Source organism: Lepidochelys kempii, chromosome 16 (genome assembly GCF_965140265.1).
Source record: "Lepidochelys kempii isolate rLepKem1 chromosome 16, rLepKem1.hap2, whole genome shotgun sequence".
Taxonomy (NCBI): Eukaryota; Metazoa; Chordata; order Testudines; family Cheloniidae; genus Lepidochelys; species Lepidochelys kempii.
Genome location: NC_133271.1, coordinates 3,805,969 through 3,829,740, shown reverse-complemented (window position 1 = coordinate 3,829,740; position 23,772 = coordinate 3,805,969). Strand labels below are relative to the sequence as shown.

Below are 23,772 nucleotides of genomic sequence, written 5' to 3'. Positions count from 1 at the left end.
ACCTAAACCCTGAGCGTGTGGGCAAGACTTACCAGCCAGACACCCAGGAAAGAATTCTGTGTAGTAACTCATATCCCATCCCATCACAGGCCATTGGGCATATCTACCGCTAGGAGTCAAAGATCAATTAATTGCCAGAATTAGACTTCCCATCATATCATCTCCTCCATAAACTTATCAAGCTTTGTCTTGAAGCCAGATATGTCTTTTGTCCCCACTTCGTCCCTTGGAAGGCTGTTCCAGAACTTTACTCCTCGGATGGTTAGAAACCTTCATCTAATTTCAAGTCGAAACTTCCTGATGGCCAGTTTATATCCATTTGTTCTTGTGTCCACATTGGTACTGAGCTTAAATAATTCTTCTCCCTCTCTGGTATTTATCCCTCTGATATATTTATAGAGAGCAATCATATCTCCCCTCAACCTTCTTTTGGTTAGGCTAAACAAGCCAAGCTCCTTGAGTCTCCTTTCAGAAGACAGGTTTTCCATTCCTCGGATCATCCTAGTAGCTAGCCCTTCTCTGCACCTGTTCCAGTTTGAATTCATCCTTCTTAAACATGGGAGACCAGAACGGCACGCAGTATTCCAGGTGAGGTCTCACCAGTGCCTTGTATAATGGTACTAGCACCTCCTTATCTCTACTGGAAATATCTCGCCAGATGCATCCCAAGAATGCATTAGCTTTTTTCATGGCCATATCACATTGGCGGCTCATAGTCATCCTGTGATGAGCCAATACTCCGAGGTCCTTCTCCTCCTCTGTTACTTCCAAGTGATGCATCCCCAGCTTATAACTGAAATTCTTGTTATTAATCCCTAAATGCATGACTTTGCACTATTAAATTTCATCCTATTAGTATTACTCCAGTTTACAAGGTCATCCAGATCTATGATATCCCGGTCCTTCTCTGTATTGGCAATACCTCCCAGCTTTGTGTCATCTGCAAACTTTATTAGCACATTCCCACTTTTTGTGCCAAGGTCAGTAATAAAAAGATTGGTCCCAAACCGATCCCTGAGGAACTCCACTGGTAACCTCCCTCCAGTCTGACTGTTCACCTTTCAGTGTGACCCGCTGTAGTCTCCCTGTTAACCAATTCCTTATCCACCTTTCAGTTTTCATATTGACCCCCATCTTTTCCAATTTAGCTAATAATTCTCCATGTGGAACCGTATCAAATGCCTTACTGAAATCGAGGTAAATTAGATCACTGCATTCCCTTTGTCTAAAAAACCTGTTACCGTCTCAAAGAAGGGATCAGGTTAGTTTGACATGATCTACCTTTTGTAAAGCCATGTTGTATTTTGTCCCATTTACCATTGACCTCAATGTTCTTAACTACTTTCTCCTTCAAAATTTTTTCCAAGACCTTGCATACTACAGATGTCAAACTAACAGGCCTGTAGCTACCCGGATCGCTTTTTTTACCTTTCTTAAAAATAGGAACTGTGTTAGCAATTCTCCAGTTATACGGTACAACCCCTGAGTTTACAGATTGATTAAAAATTCTTGCTAACGGGCTTGCAATTTCATGTGCCAGTTCCTTTAATATTCTTGGATGAAGATTACCAGGCCCCCTGATTTAGTCCCATTAAACTGTTGGAGTTTGCCTTCTACCTCGGATGTGGTAATATCTACCTCTATATCCTCCTTCTCATTTGTCGTCCTACCATTATCCCTAAGCTCCTCATTAGCCTCATTAAAGACTGAGGCAAAGTTATTGGGCAATGCCTAGATTATCCTTGACCTCCACTCCATCCTTGGAGTTTCGCGGTCCCACCTCTTCTTCTTTCTTTGTTTTCTTCTTATTGATATGGCTATAGAACCTTTTTTGCTGCAGGATGGCTGCCTCTGTGTACCCAGAAGCCTCCTGCTGCGAGACAAGCCCAAGGAAGAAACCAACAGAACTCCACTGGCCATCGCCTACAGCCCCCAGCTAAAACCTCTCCAACGCATCATCAGCGATCCACAACCCATCCTGGACAACGACCCCTCACTTTCACAGGCCTTCGGAGGCAGGCCAGTCCTCGCCCACAGACAACCCGCCAACCTGAAGCATATTCTCACCAGCAACGACACATCGCACCATAGTAACTCTAACTCGGGAACCAATCCACGCAACAAACCTCGATGCCAACTCTGCCCACATATCTACACCAGCAACACCATCACAGGACCTAACCAGATCAGCCACACCATCACCGGCTCATTCACCTGCATGTCCACCAAAGTAATATACGCCATCATGTGCCAGCAATGCCCCTCTGCTATGTACATCGGCCAAACTGGACAGTCCCTCTGTAAAAGGATAAATGGACACAAATCAGATATTAGGAATGGCAATATACAGAGACCTGTAGGAGAACACGTCAATCTCCCTGGACACACAATAACAGATTTAAAGGCAGCCATCCTGCAGCAAAGAAACTTCAGGACCAGACTTCAAAGAGAAACTGCTGAGCTTCAGTTCCTTTGCAAATTTGACGCCAGCAGCTCAGGATTAAACAAAGACAGTGACTGGCTAGCCAACTACAAAAGCAGTTTCTCCTCCCTTGGGGTTCACACCTCAATTGCTAGAAGACAGCCTCATCCTCCCTGATTGAACTAACCTCGTTATCCCTAGCCTGATTCTTGCTTGCATATTTATACCTGCCTCTGGAAACTTCCACTACATGCATCTGACGAAGTGGATATTCACCCACAAAAGCTTATACTCCAATACGTCTGTTAGTCTATAAGGTGCCACAGGACTCTTTGCCGCTTTTACATATCCAGACTAACACGGCTACCCCTCTGATACTTGAGATCTATTTTTGTTTATCCTTCCATTTAGTTTGAACTGAATTAGCTCATGATCGCTCAAACTAAGGTTGTCCCCTACAATCATTTCTTCTGTGAGGTCCTCACTGCTCACCAAAACCAAATCTAAAATGGCACTCAGTGTTCCGCAGCTGTAGTTGACACCGATTGTTGCTAGTAGAACTCTTCACCTACACAGTGCTGACTCCAGTGGGGCACTTTGTGGTAGGATTGCCAGCTTTCTATTTGCAGAAAACCGAACGCCCTTGCCCTGCCCCCGCTCACTCCATTCCTCCCTGCCTTTATTGCTCACTCTCCCCCACACTTGCTCATTTTCACCGAGCTGGGGCAGGGGGTTGGGGTGTGGGAGGGGGTGAGGGCTCCAGCTGGGGGAGCGGGCTCTGGAATGGGGCCAGAAATGAGGGGTTCAGGGGTTCGGGAGGGGGCTCCGGTCTGGGGCAGGGGGTGGGGTGCAGGAGGGGGTGAAGGCTCTAGGCTGGAGGTGCAGGCTTTGGGGTTGGGCTGGGGCTGAGGAGTTTGGAGTGAGGGGGGGGGGGGGCTCCAGGCTGGGGCAGGAGGTTGAGGTGTGGGATGCAGGCTCTGGGAGCGAGTTTGGGTACAGGAGGAGTTCAGGGCTGGAGCAGGGGGTTGGGGCATGGACTCCAGGGGGTGCTTACCTCAGGTGACTCCCAGGAAGCTACTGGAATCTCCCTCAGGCTCCTAGCCTAGGCTTAGGGGCAGCCAGGTGGTTCTGAGCACTGCCCCTTCCTGCAGGCGCCACCCCCACAGCTCCCATTGGCCGAGCTGGCACTCAGGGTGGGCGCAGTGGGCAAAGCCCCCGTGGCTGCCCCTACACCTAGGAGCCAGAGGGACGCAGTGCTGACCAGAGCTGCCAGGGTCCCTTTTCTGGTCAAAAACCATATGCCTGGCAACCCTTACCATGTGGGCAGATCAGATGTAGAATCAGGCCATTGCTTGTACCCCCCTTCTCTGTCCCTGTAGTATGATGGGGTTTGCTTCTTACTGATTCTGTTTTTCACCTCCCTTGGGGCTGTGACTGGCTTGAATTAGGCCTGGTCTTCTCGAAGAAATTAGGTGGTTAAACCAAACTAACCCCCTTGTAGACAATGCTAGGTTGATGGGAGAATTCTCCCATTGACATAGCTACAGCCCCTCCAGGAGGTGCTAACAGGAGAACCCCTCCTGTTGGCCTAGGTGGTGTCTTCACTGAAGCACCATTCCTGCATTTTAAGTGTCGACAAGGCCTTAAGCTTAATTGACAGTTTACCAGAAAACCTGCTCCTGAACATAATTTGTTTTAGTGCTGAAATGTGCATCAGAGAATATCAGGCTTGGAAGGGACCTCATGAGGTCATCTAGTCCAACCCCCTGCTCAAAGCAGGACCAATCCCCAACTAAATCATCCCAGCCAGGGCTTTGTCAAGCCTGACCTTGAAAACCTCTAAGGAAGGAGATTCCACCACCTCCCGAGGTAACCCATTCCAGTGCTTCACAACCCTCCTAGTAAAAACGGTTTTCCTAACATCCAACTTAAACCTCCCCCACTGCAACTTGAGACCATTACTCCTTGTTCTGTCATCTGGTACCACTGACAACAGTCTAGATCCATCCTCTTTGGAACCCCCTTTCAGGTAGTTGAAAGCAGCTATCAAATCCCCCCTCATTCTTCTCTTCTGCAGACTAAATAATCCCAGGTCCCTCAGTCTCTCCTCAAAAGTCATGTGCTCCAGCCCCCTAATCATTTTTGTTCCCCTCCACTGGACTCCCTCCAATTTTTCCACATCCCTCTTGTAGTGTGGGGCCCAAAACTGGACACAGTACTCCAGATGAGGCCTCACCAATGTCGAATAGAGGGGAATGATCACGTCCCTCCATCTGCTGGCAGTGCTCCTACTTATGAAGCCCAAAATGCCATTAGCGTTCTTGGCAACGAGGGCACACTGTTGACTCATATCCAGCTTCTCATCCACTGTCACCCCTAGGTCCTTTTCTGCAGAACTGCTGCTGAGCCATTCGGTCCCTAGTCTGTAGCGGTGCATGGGATTCTCCCGTCCTAAGTGCAGGACTCTGGACTTGTCCTTGTTGAACCTCATCAGATTTCTTTTGGCCCAATCCCCTAATTTGTCTAAGTCCCTATGTATCCTATCCCTACCCTCCAGCATACCTACCACTCCTCCCAGTTTAGTGTCATCTGCAAACTTGCTGAGGGTTCAGTCCATGCCATTCTCCAGATCATTAATGAAGATCCTGAACAAAACCGGCCTGAGGACCGACCCTTGGGGCACTCTGCTTGATACCGACTGCCAACTAGACATGGAGCCCGATGATCTAGCCAACTTTCTATCCACCTTATAGTCCATTCATCCAGCCCATACTTCTTTAGCTTGCTGGGAAGAATACTGTGGGAGACCATATCAAAAGCTTTGCTAAAGTCAAGGAATAACACGTCCACTGCTTTCCCCTCATCCACAGAGCCAGTTATCTCGTCATAGAAGGCACTTAGATTAGTCAGGCATGACTTGCCCTTGGTGAATCCATGCTGACTCTTCCTGATCACTTTCCTCTCATGTAAGTGCTTCAGAATTGATTCGTTGAGGACCTGCTCCATGATTTTTCAGAGACTGAGGTGAGGCTGACTGGCCTGTAGTTCCCAGGATCCTCCTCCTTCCCTTTTTTAAAGATGGGCACTACATTAGCCTTTTTCCAGTCATCCAGGACCTCCCCCGATCGCCACAAGTTTTCAAAGATAATGGCCAATGCTCTGCAATCACCCCCCCCAACTCCTTTAGCACCCTCGGATGCAGCTCATACGGCCCCATGGACTTGTGCTTGTCCAGCTTTTCTAAATAGTCCTGAACCACTTTTCTCCACGGAGGGCTCATCACCTCGTCCCCATGCTGTGCTGCCCTGTGCAGTAGTCTGGGAGCTGATCTTGTTCGTGAAGACAGAGGCAAAAACAGCATTGAGTACATTAGCTTTTTCAACATCCTCTGTCACTAGGTTGCCTCCCGCATTCAGTAAGGGGCCCACACTTTCCTTGACCACCTTCTCGTTACTAACATACCTGTAGAAACCCTTCTTGTTACTCTTAATATCCCTTGCTAGCTGCAACTCCAAGTGTGATTTGGCCTTCCTGATTTCACTCCTGCATGCATGAGCAATATTTTTATACTCCTCCCTGGTCATTTGTCCAGTCTTCCACTTCTTGTAAGCTTCTTTTTTGTGTTTAAGATCAGCAAGGATTTCACTGTTAAGCCAAGCTGGTCACCCGCCATATTTACTATTCTTTCTACACATGGGGATGGTTTGTCCCTGCAACCTCAATAAGGATTCTTTAAAATACAGCCAGCTCTCCTGGACTCCTTTATGTTATTCTCCTCATGTTATTCTCCCAGGGGATCCTGCCCATCAGTTACCTGAGGGAGTCAAAGTCTGCTTTTCTGAAGTCCAGGGTCCACATTCTTCTGCTCCTGAACTCGACCATCTCATCATCACTGCCTCCCAGGTTCCCATCCACTTTTGCTTCCCCTACTAATTCTTCCCGGTTTGTGAGCAGCAGGTCAAGGAGAGCTCTGCCCCTAGTTGGTTCCTCCAGCACTTGCACCAGGAAATTGTCCCTTACCCTTTCCAAAAACTTCCTGGATTTTCCATGCACTGCTGTATTGCTCTCCCAGCAGATATCGGGGTGACTGAAGTCCCCTATGAGAACCAGGGCCTGTGATCTAGTAACTTCTGTTAGTTGCCTGAAGAAGAAGCATCCTCTCTCTCTGTTTAATTTACATTGTCATCTTTTAATAACCTGAAAACATCTGCCAATAAGATTCAAAGAGGGGAGAAAATCCACTAGATCTTTTTAACCCTGAAAAATAGAGCAATGGTGCATCGCCACAGAACCTTGCATCTTCAGACAACACACTGGGCACACGTTAATGACCTATGTGGAATCACTTTTTAAAAAGAAATTAACAAAACAATAAAAGCCCTTTATTTAAGTTATAGGTAGGCTTTGAAGGGTGAGATTTTTATGGATAATTTTTAATCACCGTGCACACACAAACTGACAAAAGAAATTCATTGATGATGATTGAAATTTACATATAGGCAAAGTAAGAAAAATGCTGCTTGAGAACTTTTAGAGTAAAATCCAGTGACTTCAATTAAAATTGTTACAAATGGACAAGCGACTAGTTACAGCTGTAACGGGAGTGTGCACAGCAATACCTAGCACTGCGGTCTGTGTTTCTGCTACACTAGGTTTGCTGTAGAACAGGGGTGGGCAAACTTTTTGGCCTGAGGGCCACATCGTGGTGTGAAACTGTATGGAGGGCCGGGTAGGGAAGGTTGTGCCCCCCAAACAGCCTGGCCCCTGCCCCCTATTCACCCCCTCCCACTTCCCGCCCCCTGACTGCCCCCCTCAAAACCCTTGATCCATCCAACCCTCCCCTGCTCCTTGTCTCCTGACTGCCCCCTCCCAGGACCGCCTGCCCCAGACCGCCCCCCCCATCCAACCCCCATGCTCCCTGACCCCTATCCACACTCCCACCCCCTATCCAACCCCCCCTGCTCCCTGTCCCTGGACTGCACCCCCCCTCCCCCCCAGAAACTCCACCTCTTGATCCCTGTCCCCTGACTGCCTCCGGGTCCCCCTACCCCTTATCCAACCCACCCCCTGCTGCCCCCGCCCCCTTACCATGCTGCTCAGGAGCAGGAGCTCGCAACCCTGCTGCCCAGACGGAGCCAGCCGCCTGAGGCTGCGGGGGAGGGGAGACAGCAGGGGAGGGGCCGGGGGGCTAGCCTCCCTGACTAGGAGCTCAAGGACCAGGCAGGATGGTCCTGTGGGCCGGATGTGGCCTGCGGGCCGTAGTTTGCCCACCGCTGCTGTAGAATGTTATTTCAACTATGTACTTAGTTACTGACCAGAATGGACTCCCCCTGAGGTTAACTCTAGTTCTATCGGCACAAAGTCCTTCCATTTAACTTCCTAAGGGCTTGTCTGTGTTCTGTGAAGCTCTCCCTCCCTCCCTTGGAGCTTAGGCATCTTGCTGAGGTTTTAAATGATTTTTCTGTCTTGGCCAGGACATGACTTTCCACTTCAGCTACAAGAACATGCCGCTGCTGTTTTCTGGATTGGTGATCAATACATCTGGAGGTTAGTACAGCTATGTTAGCAAATCGTCTGACTTGCTGCTCACCCCAGGCCAAACCAAAGGCTTGCTACTTAGCAGTCTTGTCTGAATGACCCCACCCCATGAGGTCAGAGGTTCCTAGAGTGTCCAGGGCAAGGTGGTTAACAGGTTGGAAATTGGGGCACAAAGGCTGAAGGTGATGAGATGACTTCTGTGTCAGTATTCAGGTGTTGCACAAGCCTTCGCGAATGTGGTTGAGAGTTTCGGTTTATGGAATTGGACGTCGCACTCCCTGTGGCCTGTGTGGTGGGAGCTGTTTGTTGCATGGTTAGGTGCTTTTCTCTGTGTGCTTGAAGCAGATGACTCATTCTGTGCAGTCAGTAACCTTGTACTGTCCTTTCCTGTCTATCAGAAATGGCTGGTGCTTTCGTCGCAGTCTTCTTCCTAGCCATGTTTTATGAGGGCCTCAAAATAGCCCGGGAGAGTCTGCTCCGTAAATCACAGGTCAGCATTCGCTACAACTCCATGCCTGTCCCGGGACCAAATGGCACCACTTTGATGGAGACGCACAAAACAGTCGGGTAAGAATCCACTTTCCTTCTAACACAAACGCTGCTCATCTCAGCAGAAAACACAAGGAAAACTGAAACATAGAAAATTCTAGGCAGATCAAATAGTCCTCTGCAGTAAAACTAACTTCATGCTTGTACACGCTTCATCCTATACAAACTATAAATACAGGGAACCTGCAGCTCCCTTTTCGGGCCGGGGGAGGGAATGCAACAGCTACTCTTCACCAGCCACGTGAGGCCCTTTTAACGAAGGGGAAACAAAGAATAAAAGCAGAGGAGGCTCGTAGGGAGGTGGGATGCTGTTTCCAGATTTGAATTTGGCTAGGACACTAGACTCTCTGTCTATTCTTACATAAGGCACCAAAGGATCTTTCTGTGCCCATGAGTGGTCAAGGCCTCTGTTTGCAGACAAGCTGCCCTGTGTGGCTAGCAGTGAGGGCCAGGTAGTAAAACGAGCTGGAATGATTTTGACCCTCAAACCTTAGCAGCTTTGATCACCCAGTGAACATCATTATTCCTTATCAAGGAATAACCGGCTTTTATTACAAAGCAGCCAGCTTCATGGAGGACGTTGCAGTCATCTATGACAAATACACGTGACAGGAGATCTCTGCCCTTTACTGTCCCATCTCTCTTGGTGTTTCATGGCCACCTTGGCATTTCCAGCCCATGGGTTATTTTCTCTCTCTGGGGACCCTGCATTTCCCATCCTGTGACTCTTGTTCACTGACTGGTCATCCTTTTCTGATTCCTCAGACAACAGATGCTGAGCTTCCCTCATCTCCTGCAGACAGTGCTGCACATCATACAAGTGGTGGTCAGTTACTTCCTCATGCTGATCTTCATGACCTACAACGCATACCTCTGCATAGCTGTGGCAGCAGGCGCAGGCACTGGCTACTTCCTCTTCAGCTGGAAAAAGGCAGTTGTTGTGGATATCACGGAGCACTGCCATTAATGCTGGACACAGTGTCAGAGCCTCTCTCTACCCCTTCCCTCACTCTAACTGCAGTCACCAGGAGAATGGGGATCATTCCCCGGCTGACTGAGAACCAACAATAACCACGAAAATCAGTGTGTGTTGGACCACCAATGTCCTAGTCAGGACACTGCCTGGGCAGCTCATAGGGATTCCTGGTGTTGGGGATTTCCCGCCAAGCAACCTGGCACCCACACTAGATGGACCAGCTCTTGAGGTTACACCAGAGCCACCCTTGACCACAATTTATGTTGCATTTGTAGATTGTTCCCTGACTGAAATTACATAGCAAGTAGAAATTTACAAGATTATTGAAATGTCCTTTTAAAACATTTTATTTTTAAAGAATAAATGCTCAGATCTGGGGGGGTTTTATTAATGTTCGATAAAGGCACCAGTATGTGACAATGGCTGTTTTAATTTTCTAAAAAAATCTGTGCTGAATGCCTGGGGGAGGGAGGCGGGGATATGACTGACCTCTGGGCCAGCCACAGCCTCTGGGACAGTTTATAGAAAGTTCTGTCCACAAAATTACAGAGTGCTGCTGGTAAATCACCAGAGGCCTAATGGGCTCAGGTCTGCTCCGAGAAGTGTGCACCATTCTTATTAACTCCTGTGGGCATGTTGTATCTATGTGTATCTGGGCCAGCCTGGGGCCACTTTCAAGCATACAGGTGTGTTTAATGTTGCTGGTTTTCTGCTGTATCCTTGCTCTGCTCAGCTATGAACAGCAGGAACATTTCAAACTGGCCACTTTGGCTTACTGATCATGGAAATGTACTCCCAAATGCAAATCAGCAATCACATCTTTAAGTAGCAGAAAGAGACTTTAAATAAAGCATTGAAGCCCTGCTGATTTCATCTCGATTTGCAGCCATGTGCTGTTAGAGACTCAGATTTGTCATTCCGTGAAAATTGTCAGCAGCTGGCTCTATTGTTCTGACTGTTTATAATATTGTGATTTCTTTTTTCTTTCCGGTTAAACCAAGTGACACGAAGAAAGCTCCTCTGGAGAGGAGATTCCTTGGCTGGGCTGGCAGGTAAAGAACCAAACTTGTATAGGGAGGATATAGCAGCCTTAAAACTTGCTCCTCTTAGATGAGGGTTGGGGGATAAGAGACTGTAGGGTCAGTAAAAGGAATTTCAACCCTGAGGACTCTTCTTTGTCATAATCACCAAACCTGGAACTTCTCAACATGGCTGTGCTGGAGCAACCAATGCCAATGTCAGAGCTGGACAGCAGCCAGAAGAGAGCTTCCCACCCTCCAGCCAGGCCCCTCGTGCTAGGAGCCCAACAGATCTCACAAACAAGGCAGGGTTCAGGTCTTGCTGGGAGATCCCTGGCAATACCCAGGTGCTGTGGGCAGCAGGGTTGATTCAGTAGTTGGTGGTCTTTCCTCTGAGTCACAGCTAAACTGTGTAACTAGGGAATTCTGTGTTGCTAGGGTGCTAGAGATGAGATGTAAAGTTGAGTTCCTGACCGCTTGTTAAAGAGCCCTTGTTTTCTGGGTAGGAGGTGGGCTGTTAGCTGAGTGTGATGGCCTGATTCTGTTGGGAGAAATGCTGTTCTGCCTCCTCAAATCCCCCTTGCAGCTTCACTGTTTATTTTACCCCTTATCTCCTGTCCTAAGTGGTCGTGTGGTGTGAAATGGCTGCTCAGGTTCTTGACATGATCTCTGTATATTGTTGGTTCTCATACTGTGGCGTAAGGACAATCCTGGGCCCTTGGAGCCCTTCTTGACCTGGCTGTGGGAAAGGTGGGCCTGGGTCTCTCCCAAAGAGTGGCATGGAACGAATGGGAAAGCTGGAGAACTGCTGCTATTCAGAGCTGATTAGCTCATTTGTAAAATACTTTGGGATGAAAGATGCTACAGAAATGCCATTTGTTATACAGACCCTGAATGTGATGTGAGAGGCAGGGCTGTGTGGTCTTGAGCAGCCTGCCACACAAACTCTACTATCCCCAGATGCTCTGAAATTAAATAAAATCACCAGAGGGTGAGAAATGGTAGAGGCAAAGAAGAAAAAAAGCTAGTTTGGCCCAGGGGATGCATGGTCAATGCAGCCTTAGAATCAGTCCCAAGATGAACTCCAGCTCATGTTCTGGTTGTGTCCAAATAGCCACTGACCTCTCAGCACATTGTGGTTTGCTGCTACTTTAAGCAACTGCTGACAGCAGTTAATGTCCCAGAAAGCTATGGGCTCAGCTGTGATGCACTGGCAGTAGCGTTTCTTTTGTCACTGTGCACTCCTTGTAGAGTCTCTAAGTGCCTGAATTGCTGGAGAGGAGGAGGACAGCGCCAGGACTGGTGGGTGATAAATGGAGCTGGGGGGTGGGGTATAGGTGGGAGATTATGGCAAGATAATGTGAGAACTAGGCTGCAGCATATGAACAGTGTGTCCTTTTGAGAAGAGTATCTCTACATTCACATGCTCTGGCAGCTTTCAGTACAGAGAGAGACAGAGTCCAAAGCTCCCTTAGCCTGTAAGCTGTCTGGGGCAGGGTGTGTGAGCACGTGCAGGCCTAGTACAATGGCTCTCTGATTGGGTTCTCGAGGTGTACTGCCCTACAAAAGCCTACCTTCCTCTACAGCATTTAGAAGAAAACTTCAGAACTATCATGCATTGCCACTGGCAGGCCTACTGCCCTGAGCTCTCGTTGCGATCACCCACTCTTTCAAAAAGCTGGGACCCTGGTTTGATGATACAAGGTATTTGTGCTTTTCATCTTTGTAGAGCAGCACAAACTGGAGCAAAGGGAGACTAATCTAAGTCAAACCAAATGTCTACCCCAAAATCAAACACCCACTGAACTTAGTTGCAGCTCTTGATGTTTCATGTAGCTGACCAGCATGTGAATGAAAATCAAGGGGATCAGATGTGACCACCCCTTCTTGGATTTTGATGGGAGATAAGGAAGACCTCTGGCTCCATTCTTCCATGCCTGGCAGTGCAAGTTTTTCCCTTTACACTCCTGGTGTTTTCCAGACCCAAATAAATGTTCAAGATGATGTGGGAGGAGTGGCCTCCTGAGGAGTAACTAATGTACAGTGAAAACTAGGTAGGGTACAGTAGTGCAGTAAAGTTCCAGCCAGACTGATGTCCTGTCTCCAGCAATGGCCAGCTGCATCATGGAAGGAAAAAGCCTCCTAATATACTTCAAACAATTCTCTCCTGCTATAGCACTTCAGAGGGGGGATTGTGTGTGTGTGTGTGGGGGGGGGGGTCCTTTCTGCCCCCCAGTTCCATGTCCTGAAGTTTGAGTAACTTCAGTGCTTTTTGGAGAAACCTAAAACAGCTGATGACAGGGTCTGGTTTCTAATCCTTCTACACACTGACCCTTGAGCTTAGTAGCATGAATGCATTCCATAGTTCAGCTCTGTGTGAACCAGTCTCCTTTGATCAGTCTAGAGATGTTCCTTTTTCTTATGGGACGCAGTGACTAGGTGGTTTTCATGCCGATGTTGGTTATTTCATACACCCTTAGACATAGACTCTTTCCAAACGTGACAACCCCCAGCTGCTTAATCTTTCCTCACCCATCACTCCTTCTAGCCACGTTTGTGGCTCTCAGTTTCAGGTGAGCAAATTAACCTGTGTTCATGGGGTGTATAATCATTGTGTTATCCAAGCATTGTGACACTTCCTATACAATTCTGTCCCTTGTTCTGTTAGCTTTTCTATCATGTTCTGGGACATAGCTACAGGTCTTCTTAGGAAAAAGATCCAGCAAGAACAATCTTATGTATATTATGACCTTCATCTCTGCATGCCTCCTCCTATGCTATAGGACAGGACAGTACTATTATCCCTACTTTACAGCTGCGGAACTCAGGCCCAGATCCACAAAGGTGTTTAGAGTCCTAACTTCCATTGGAATCATTAGAAGTTAGAACCCCACCTACCTTCGTGCATTTGGGCCTGAGGGCCTTGCTGAAAGTCGCATGTCTATGGCAGAGCAGGAAATTGATCCCATGTCCCTGGTATCCCAAGATAGTGCCCTAACCACTGGCCTATTCTTCCTCTTGCTGTTTATGAAATGTGCAACTCTTTGGAAGCCAGCTAGTTGGGTGCATGTGACATGGAAACTGGTTCCCAGTGTTCCTGAGCACTGGTATGGTTCAGACTCATGGGGTCTCGCTCCTTATTCTCTCTGCCTGGGCCTATCTCCTCAGACTCCTGTCTGAATGTGACGTTACTCACCCTCCACTCCCTCAGGTTGGGGAGTTTGGGAGAAGGCAGTTTGCATTTGAGAGCAGAGGGGCTGGCACTGGCTCAAGTGGGTGAAGTATGTTCTGGTGCTAGTCAAGCCAAGCCAAGGCTGGGAGAGGAAGAGAGGGGCGCATCGGTAATGAGTACAATTCAAAACTACTCTTCCCCATCCCCCATACATGAATTGTGCCTGTCTACCCTACCCTGGCTGCAGCATGCTTTCTCAGCTTGATGAGACTCTGCTCTCTCACAATCTCCACAAACTTTACTAGCCTGAATCATTGCGTTTCACAAGTTTGCTAAGAGTGGCCAGGGCCAAGTCTTAACCTTGAGGCTCACTTAATATGAGTGTGCCCCTATTATCTCTGTGGGCTTCTCATAAGCCTTCAATCCATGGCCAGTTTTTACCCTTTGTGGTTAAATGTAAATTGACAATCCAGTGGTGTGTTTATAAAATAAACTGACAGAGCCACGTCCCTCACTGGGTTACAATCTCCACATGGTACAACAGTCCTAACATCCCTGTGTTCCTGGCCCAGGCTGGTTGATTTGCCAACCTCCCTAGAGCACCTTCTAGTAACACCCCTTTTCCTGCCTGGAATCTTTTGCAGGAGTGTTTGAGGCAGACCTCCTGATGCTGACATTAGGCTTTTATTGGAGGAAAGCCTCCCCCTCCAATGACGAATAATTGTTCTTAAATGATACGTTATCTTTCAGCATGTTAAATACATGTATGGTGGGCTGTATGCAAGTATGTTGTTTTCAGACTGTACCTCCTGATTGTGACCTTGGATGAATTACAGAGTGTTCACTCATCTCCTAGGCTCTGAATTCTGTTGCAAATAAACTGTCTTTTTGTTGCTTTTTTATCTAAGTGCCTTTAGGAAACAACTGGGGGTACTGCCTTTTAGTTGAACTATAGCTGATTCCAGCTGTATCACAGGGTTGGTTACAGGGGACCATGATATTGTTTTTAATTTCACTGTTCTGGAAACAACTTGTTTGAAATGTAAATAGAGCTCCTCCTATATATAATTAGTCAATAAAGTAGACTGCATTTTACTGGGGTGGAAGTGTCTTGGAACATATACCTCCAACATGGAAAAGGTGAAGCTGGGCACTGAGCCAGAGCAGGCACCACCAGCCTCCACAAGGAGTAACTACTCAGCTGTAAGTGGCCTATGGAGTCAGCACCTAGACTGCTCAACGTGGCCTTATCCCCAGCCCCTTTCCAGTCGACCCACCTTCACAGGACAAGTACACTGCAGAGGCTTTGAGTACCAGGCTTGCTGTGTTTAAGAATGGAGAAAAGGAACAGCATCTACTGGGGCACTTGAGTACCAGTACCAGCACATGAAAAACAGCCTCCAAAGGGTAACTTTCTGTTCATGTAAGCTTACAATGGATGGGAAAAGTCAAGTAGAGGAACAGTTGTTCGCACAACCTCCTCCAAAATCTGCTTTCTATATACATCCTGAGCAGAGGACCTATAAATCTACAGCTGTTTCAAGTGGGTGAACAGCAATGCTGGAGAGGAATTTACTATGATAGATGAGTTTATAACTAGGAGTAGCAGGACAAAACTAAGACAGGGAAAAAAATGGTAGTACAAAAGTATATAGTACAAAAAATGGTGGTTACTCCATCACTTCAGCTATTTGGAACAAGAATGGCTAATACATCAAAAGCTAGTGGGAAACAACCTTGGACAGGTGACAGAGATGTTAACTTCCTCTCTGAGGGCCCATGTCCTGCCTTCTGTCCCCAGGCTCAGCCAGTAGAAAGTAGAGTGTCAATCTTGTACACTGAGACTCAGTTCCTTCAGTTTTTGTAACCTAGCTTTCTCTCTCTGTCACTTACTTGTGGCCTGAACGCCAAGCTCTCAAAAATGGATACTCTCATAAAAAACCAACCTTCCACACAAACTTCCTCGTGGCTGGACTTTACTAAGATTAGACAAGCCATTTACAACACACACTTTGCTTCTCTACAAAAGAAAAAGGACACTAAACTTTCTAAACTACTACATGCCACAAGGGGCCACAGCAATGGTTCCCTCAACCCACCCAGCAATATTGTTAACCTATCCAACTATATTCTTAGCCCAGCAGAAGCAGCTGTCCTATCTCGAGGCCTCTCCTTCTGCCCCTCCACCCCCACGAACATGATACAGTTCTGTGGTGACCTAGAATCCTATTTTTGACGTCTCCGACTCAAGGAATATTTCCAACATACCTCTGAACAACATACTAATCCACAGAGACCTCCCTACCAACACTACTAAAAGAAGGATTCTAGGTGGACTCCTCCTGAAGGTCGAGACAGCAGACTGGACTTCTACACAGAGTGCTTCCGCCGACGTGCACGGGCTGAAATTGTGGAAAAGCAGCATCACTTGCCCCACAACCTCAGCCGTGCAGAACACAATGCCATCCACAGCCTCAGAAACAACTCTGACATCATAATCAAAAAGGCTGACAAAGGAGGTGCTGTCGTCGTCATGAATAGGTCGGAATATGAACAAGAGGCTGCTCGGGAGCTCTCCAACACCACTTTCTACAAGCCATTACTCTCTGATCCCACTGAGAGTTATCAAAAGAAACTACAGCATTTGCTCAAGAAACTCCCTGAAAAAGCGCAAGATCAAATCCGCACAGACACATCCCTGGAACCCCGATCTGGGATATTCTATCTACTACACAAGATCCATAAACCTGGAAATCCTGGGCGCCCCATCTCAGGCATTGGCACCCTGACAGCAGGATTGTCTGGCTATGTAGACTCCCTTCTCAGGCCCTACGCTACCAGCACTCCCAGCTACCTTCGAGACACCACTGACTTCCTGAGGAAATTACAATCCAGTGGTAATCTTCCTGATAACACCATCCTGACCACTATGGATGTAGAAGCCCTCTACACCAACATTCCACACAAAGATGGATTACATGCCGTCAAGAACACTATCCCCGATAATGTCACGGCCAACCTGGTGGCTGAACTTTGTCCTTATCCATAACTATTTTACATTTGGGGACAATGTATACCTTCAAATCAGCAGCACTGCTATGGATACCTGCATTGCCCCACAGTATGCCAACATTTTTATGGCTGACTTAGAACAACGCTTCCTCAGCTCTCGTCCCCTAACGCCCCTACTCTACTTGCGCTATATTGATGACTTCTTCATCATCTGGACCCATGGAAAAGAAGCCCTTGAGGAATTCCACCATGATTTCAACAATTTCCATCCCACCATCAACCTCAGCCTGGTCCAGTCCACACAAGAGATCCACTTCCTGGACACTACAGTGCTAATAAACAATGGTCACATAAACACCACCCTATACCGGAAACCTACTGACCACTATTCCTACCTGCATGCCTCCAGCTTTCACCCTGACCACACCACACGATCCATTGTCTGCAGCCAAGCTCTGCGATACAACCGCATTTGCTCCAACCCCTCAGACAGAGACAAACACCTACAAGATCTCTATCAAGCATTCTTACAACTACAATACCCACCTGCGGAAGTGAAGAAACAGATTGATAGAGCTAGAAGAGTTCCCAGAAGTCACCTACTACAGGACAGGCCTAACAAAGAAAATAACAGAACGCCACTAGCTGTCACCTTCAGCCCCCAACTAAAACCCCTCCAACACATTATTAAGGATCTACAACCTATCCTGAAAGATGACCCAACATTCTCACAAATCTTGGGAGACAGGCCAGTCCTTGCCTACAGACAGCCCCGCAACCTGAAGCAAATACTCACCAACAACCACATACCACACAACAGAACCGCTAACCCAGGAACCTATCCTTGCAACAAAGCCCGTTGCCAACTGTGCCCACATATCTATTCAGGGGACACCATCACAGGGCCTAATAACATCAGCCACATTGCAAATTGGATACAATTAACTTAGGTTACCTTGCATAATGGACTTAGCCACTCCCAGTCTCTATTCAAGCCTATTTCCCCTTGTTTTTTCCTACCCCCGCCCCCCCAGGTTCTTGTTAAACCCTGGATTTGTGCTAGAAATGGCCCACCTTGATTATCATACACATTGTAAGGAGAGTGATCACTTTAGATAAGCTATTGCCAGCAGGAGAGTAGGGTGGGGGGAGAGAAAACCTTTTGTAGTGGTAAACACCCATTTTTTCATGCTTTGTGTGTATAAAAAGATCTTTGATACTTTCCACAGTATGCATCCAATGAAGTGAGCTATAGCTCACGAAAGCTTATGCTCAAATAAATTGGTTAGTCTCTAAGGTGCCACAAGTACTCCTTTCCATCCTTTTAGCTGACCATGACCTCACTCAGGTACAGGTGCTGGCTATGCACCCAGTTAACCCTAGCACTGCTAACCTTCGTCTCAGACCTGTATATTTTGCTGATCAGCCTCTGCCAGAAAACAATCCATTTAGGGGTATTTTTTGTCTGTGACATTAAGCTATGCAGCTACGATTAGTGGCCTTTGCTCTTTACAGCCAATGCCCCTCAGCACTCTAAAAATCCTCTCCAACCAGCTACAGCCTAGTTAATCTGTCTGGCTTTTAATTATTTACTACTTCCATTGTCCAAGTCAAACTTATTCATCAGAAAGCCCACAAAGTTAGTCACCTCCCCAGCCTCCCATTTATATTGTTGGAAGTATTTGGAGAGGGAGATTGGATTGTGAAAGGGATTTGAGCCTCAAATCCACCTCGGCTTGGCAGCAGCTGTCTGAATGCAGCTATGAAATAACTTCTGTGAAATTAGTTGAAGCCTGGTCCATTTCCTTGTAAACCAGCAATCCACACAGCAGCCATCGTGGCTCCCTTCGTATCACGCTCAGGAGAGGCCAAGGATTCGACAACTTGGGAGTAAACAGTAAGGCAGCTGTATGAGCGCAGTGTCTAGGGAAGCTTGCCCTGCCTCCCCCTGGTGTGCAGAGATACTGAGGCTTTCACTCACAGGTACCCAGTCCATAAAAATGTGAGTGACACCTCTCTGAATTACTCCCCTGGGCTCACACACCTGCACCACTTGGAGCTGGGTTTTTAAGAACACCAAAAAGATTGCTCCATGGAGGCAGAGCTTTGCCTCTGTGCAAATCCCCACGGGGACAGTGGCCACGGTTGATTCCTATTTTTCTCCCCCACAGGAGGCCAACTCTGCTGTTAACGTTTTCCATTCCTCTTTACCTGCCCCTCTGTGCATTTTATGATACATTAAGAGCGTCTCATTTAAAAAAAATATTTATTTAAAACAAAGTGGCTGGGCAGAGGGGTTTCTGGAGGTACAGTAACAAGTCAGGTTAAAAACACATCCCACCAGCCTTAGGGAAAGGCACTTTCCCCTATTAAAGCCCAAGACACATTGGCAAACACAGGTCCATCCCAGCCAACTCTAGAGCTACCCAAACAGCCTTTGAACATCTCTGCCAGCACTGTCTGGGATGAACACCCCATCAGGGTCCAATACTCAATTGCCCGTGGAAGGTAGCAGGCCATCAAATCTCTAGAATTCAAAGCTTCCAAACTGGGAGGAACGGTTGTTGGGTTTGGGTTGAGGTTTGTAACCAATTCGGTCATTTATCATTTGTTCTCGACTCTTGTGGTCATTGCTCAGACCAATAGCTCCTTCTCCATCACTGGCTCCCACTACATCCACATCTTCACGCTGCTTCTTGCGACTCTGGGGGAAGGGGCGGGGGGAGAAAAAGTGATCAACTAAAAATAAGGACAATGGAAAACTAGAGAAACTTCCATGGAGGGAATGTTAGCACTGTCAACGAGATGTCCATTTCAGCTCTGACAACTGATCACAGGGAAAGCCTTCAAACTGTGAAGGTAGGGAAAATGTTAAGTAAGCTGATTTCATTACAGGAAAACTACTTACAGACTGAACAATTTCATTGGATATTTTTGAATAGCCATAAGGATGAAAAATAGGGCTGTCAAGCAATTAAAAAAATTGTGATCAATCACATGATTAATCATGCTGTTAAACAATAGAATACCATTTAAATATTTTTGGATGTTTTCTACATTTTCAAATATATTGATTTCAATTACAACACAGACGAAGTATACAGTGCTTACTTTATATTTATTTTTGATTACAAGTATTTGCACTGTAAAAAAATAGTATTTTTTAATTCACCTAATACAAGAACTGTAGTGCAATCTCATTATCATGAAAGTTGAACTTACAAATGTAGAATTATATACAAAAAACTCTGCATTCAAAAGTAAAATTTTAGAGCCTGCCAGTCCACTTAGTCATACTTCTCATTCAGCTAATCGCTCAAACAAGTTTGTTTACATTTTCAGGAGATAATGCTGCCTGCTTCTTGTTTACAATGTCATCTGAAAGTGAGAACAGGCGTTACGATGACACTGTTGTAGCTGGCGTCGCAAGATATTTATGCACCAGATGTGCTAAAGATTCATATGTCCCTTCATGCTTTAATCACCATTCAAGGGGACATGCAGCTCTGAATGATGGGTTCTGCTCCATAACACTCCAAAGCCGTGCGGACCGATGCATGTTTATTTTCATTATATGAGTAAGATGCCACCAGCAGAACATTTATTTTCTTTTTTGGTGGTTCGGGTTCTGTAGTTTCTGCAGCGGAGTGTTGCTCTTTTAAGACTTCTGAAACCACGTGCCACACCTCATCCCACTCAGATTTTTGAAGGCACTTCAGATTCTTAAACTTTGGGTTGAGTGGTGAAGCTATCTTTAGAAATCCCACATCGGTATCTTTGCGTTTTGTCAAATCTGCTATGAAAGTGTTCTTAAAACAAACGTGCTGGATCATCATCCAAGACTGCTATAACATGAAATATATGGCAGAATGCAGGTAAAACAGAGCAGACGACATACAATTCTCCCCTAAAGAGGTCAGTCACAAATTTAATTAACGCTTTTTTAACAAGCGTCATCAGCATGGAAGCATGTCCTCTGGAGTGGTGGCCGAAGCATGAAGGGGCATAAGGATGTTTAGCATATCTCGCATGTAAATACCTTGCACTGCCAACTACAAAAGTGCGATGCAGATGCCTGTTCTCACTTTCTGGTAACACTGTAAATAAGAAGAGGGCAGCATTATCTCCTGTAAATTGTAAACAATCTTGTTTGTCTTAGCGATTGGCTGAACAAGAAGTAGGACCGAGTGGACTTGTAGGCTCTGAAGTTTTACACCGTCTTATTTTTGAGTGCAGTTATGCAAGAAAAAAATCTACAATTGTAAGTTGCACTTTCACGACAGATTGCACGACAATATTTGTATGAGGTGAATTGAAAAATAGTATTTATTTTATCATTTTTACAGTGAAAATATTTGTAAAAATATACACTTTGATTTCAGTTACAACACAATAGATATGAAAATGTAGAAAATAAATATTTAATACATTTAAATTGGTATTCTATTGTTTAACAGTGCAATGAAAGCTGTGATTAATTTTTAATCGCAATTAATTTGAGTTAATTGCGAGTTAACTGTGATTAATCGACAGCCCTAATGAAAATGTTGTCCCATAAGTGTTAATGCTGTGACTTGTGTATTAAGACACCTCACAACCCGCATGTATACAAATGACTATCAATTAATAGGGATGATGCTACAGTCACACAGGTGCATGGCAGTGCACTGCAAGTTAAGGGACTCAGTCAAGCCAAGTCTTGCCCAGGATGCATTTAGAGATAAAAAGAAAAGGAGTACTTGTGGCACCTTAGAGACTAACCAATTTATTTGAGCATAAGCTTTCGTGAGCTACAGCTCACTTCATCGGATGCATTTGAACTTATGCTCAAATAAATTGGTTAGTCTCTATGATGCCACAAGTACTCCTTTTCTTTTTGCGAATATAGACTAACACGGCTGCTACTCTGAAACCTGTCTTTAGAGATCAAGTTACTCACAAAATGTGGGGGGAGTGGAAGGTCGGGTGCACAGCCATTCCCTGAAGAAATGGAGAAGGCCAGTTACACTCTGAGCTATGGGGCTATCATTCCAGGAAGGGATTCTGATGGCTCTGAAGTTTTAAGATGTTCCAGAGCTTTTCACAGAACTAATACACCCCTATAGCCCTAAGATTCCCAACTAACATCATTCTATGTTTTCAGTGTAAATATTATGGTTGTCCCAATGGCTGCAAGTGCATGAATACAAATGTCATTCACACAATGATAAATCTACATTAATGCTCCTCTGCCCCCCCTATCAAAAATAGATAGAGTCCCTCTCCACTCACCCATCCCCTCAGGGACAGCCTGAGCAGATATGCAGGCCTTGCAAGGTACCCCGGAGGTCACACTATTAGGGTCCCAAGAAAGCAAGTTCCAACATCAGAGTTCTCCATTGAGAATGACAGGCCCCAGAGCTATCAATTTTGGGAGTGTCAAATCACGACTCCCAGCTTCACTCGACTACTGAGAAGAGGAAAGAAGCAGATGTCTAAGATACACAGCATGTATCAACCAACTTGAACTGCACCCAGACATTACCTGGAAGCCGCAGAGACTGCAGAGCATAGGAGTAAGATGCTTGGTGCATGAACCATCACTAAGTAAAAAGGCTGCTGCTCTGCACTAGCTGAAATTTTCTGTTGGTTTTTGAGGGGTACCTACATGCTCATACACGGCTGCAGAGTGAGACTCTATTCTCAGACAAGTCCCGTTATACACAAATCCAAATTACCAGGGTTCAGTCACCATACAGGGTGTCTCCAGAAGGTTTACTCTCACCTCAAGATCCTTTCTAATACTCTCAAACTCTTCTATATCATCTAGTTTCAGCTCCAGGCGGGTTGGTTTCCGACGCAGCATTTTGAACACTTCTCAGCCAAACTGGTTCCTGTTTGAATTTTTAATAGAGGGTCAGCAGAACCTGGCTAGTACAGGGGCGGGCAAACTTTTTGGCCCAAGGGCCACATCTGGGTATAGAAATTGTATGGTGGACCATGAATGCTCACGAAATTGGGGTTGGGGTGCACAAGGTGGTGAGGGCTCTGGCTGGGGGTGCAGGCTGGGGATGAGGGGTGTAGGTGAGTGCTCCGGGCTGGGACTGAGGGGTTTGGAGGGCGGGGGGTGGTGGAAGGGGGTGGCTCAGGTATACAGGCTCAGAACAGCACTTACCTTAAGTGGCTCCCGGAAGCAGCAGCATGTCCCCGCTCTGGCTCCTACGCAGAGGTGTTGCCAGGCGGCTCTGCTGCATGCTGCCTCGTCCGCAGGTGCCGACCCTGCAGCTCCCATTGGCTGCGGTTCCTGGCCAATAGGAGCTGCAGGGGCAGCGTGCAGAGCAGAACCCCCTGGCTGCCCCGACCCATAGGAGCCGGGGGGGCGGGGGGGACGTACTGCTGCTCCCAGGAGCCATGCGGAGCAGCCCCCGACCCTGCTCCCCAGCAGGAGCTCAAGGGCTGGATTAAAAGGCCTGCAGGCCCTAGTTTGCCCAACCCTGCCCTAGTCCGCGGGAGACCCAGACACGCCTGGCCGCCGTAGAGTTGCCGGTGACTACGCGCGACGCAGCCAAGACTGCTCGGCTTGCTCCCCTGATAACGGCCGTTCCGCTGGAATTGGCGAGCACGCGCCGGAGCGCGACAGCAGGCCCGCGGGCTACTGCTGCAAGCACGGGAGGGCCTCAGGACCGGGCCGGCCGCCTCGGAGGGGAGGGGCGGGGCGGGGCTCCCGCGGCAACAGACCCGGGACCACCTGCAGCCCCGAGCACCTGCCCGCGGCCAGGCCCATGAGCCGGCTGCTGCTCCCAGAATGGCCCCTGCCCGGACGGTTGACAGCGGCCCCCTCAGACTGAACGGCCCCGCGGGGCGGGGGGTGCAGCCCCAATGGGCTCCCGCGCCCCCGGGCGCCAGCTCGCCCCGACCCCCCGCACTCACCGCCCGCCGGCCGGCCGCACCCACTCTGGCCCGGCGCCGCCGAAAGCAAACGGGCCCCTGACCCGACCCGACCCGACCGGCCCCGGCGCCGCCGCCCCGTGGGCCCACGCCTCCCGGCATGCCCCGCGCCACGTTCCGGGCCGGCCCGCACCCCCCCGCGTGCCCCTGTGACCCG

The 23,772-nt window shown here is 47.5% G+C and overlaps 3 protein-coding genes across 9 annotated transcripts in view; 1 reads left to right on the top strand and 2 right to left on the bottom strand.

Annotated features, from left to right (window-relative positions):
- The window catches only part of FKBP15 (FKBP prolyl isomerase family member 15), a 126,562-nt gene extending 124,257 nt beyond the window's left edge, over window positions 1-2,305 (bottom strand). For both annotated transcript variants that reach the window (XM_073313897.1, XM_073313898.1), the window contains exon 1: window positions 2,215-2,305. The gene's annotated coding sequence lies outside the window, so the exon portion shown is untranslated. The remainder of the gene's footprint in view (window positions 1-2,214) is intronic.
- The window catches only part of SLC31A1 (solute carrier family 31 member 1), a 60,658-nt gene extending 42,670 nt beyond the window's left edge, over window positions 1-17,988 (top strand). For 2 of the 5 annotated variants that reach the window (XM_073313909.1, XM_073313908.1), the window contains one exon: window positions 1,841-3,080. In XM_073313909.1, the coding sequence (XP_073170010.1) occupies window positions 1,841-2,599 (759 nt within the window). In that variant the 3' untranslated portion in view covers window positions 2,600-3,080. Of the gene's footprint in view, window positions 1-1,840; window positions 3,081-7,896; window positions 7,970-8,358; window positions 8,528-9,274 lie in introns of those variants that run through there. The other 3 variants (XM_073313910.1, XM_073313906.1, XM_073313907.1) reach the window with 3 other exon arrangements.
- Window positions 17,989-18,937: 949 nt separating this feature from the next.
- On the bottom strand, window positions 18,938-23,755 carry CDC26 (cell division cycle 26). Of its 2 annotated transcripts, none has more exons than XM_073313911.1 (3): window positions 23,598-23,755; window positions 22,453-22,561; window positions 18,938-19,392 (listed from the first exon to the last, which is right to left on the bottom strand). In XM_073313911.1, exons 2-3 carry the CDS (start codon window positions 22,531-22,533, stop codon window positions 19,216-19,218), a joined length of 258 nt encoding a protein of 85 aa, XP_073170012.1. In that variant the 5' UTR covers window positions 22,534-22,561; window positions 23,598-23,755; the 3' UTR covers window positions 18,938-19,215. The 2 variants fall into 2 exon arrangements, with proteins under 2 accessions (XP_073170012.1, XP_073170013.1); XM_073313912.1 differs by lacking the exon at window positions 23,598-23,755 and adding an exon at window positions 22,843-23,422.
- Between the last annotated feature and the right edge of the window lie 17 nt (window positions 23,756-23,772).

What these genes read in the sequence shown, in the direction of transcription:
- CDC26 (XM_073313911.1), bottom strand. Translation starts at nt 22,533, where the DNA reads ATGCTGCGTCGGAAACCAACCCGCCTGGAGCTGAAACTAGATGATATA. An exon ending in GTATTAGAAAGGATCTTGAG is followed by an intron (nt 19,393 to 22,452) that starts GTGAGAGTAAAC and finishes CCCTTCCCCCAG; the next exon opens with AGTCGCAAGAAGCAGCGTGA.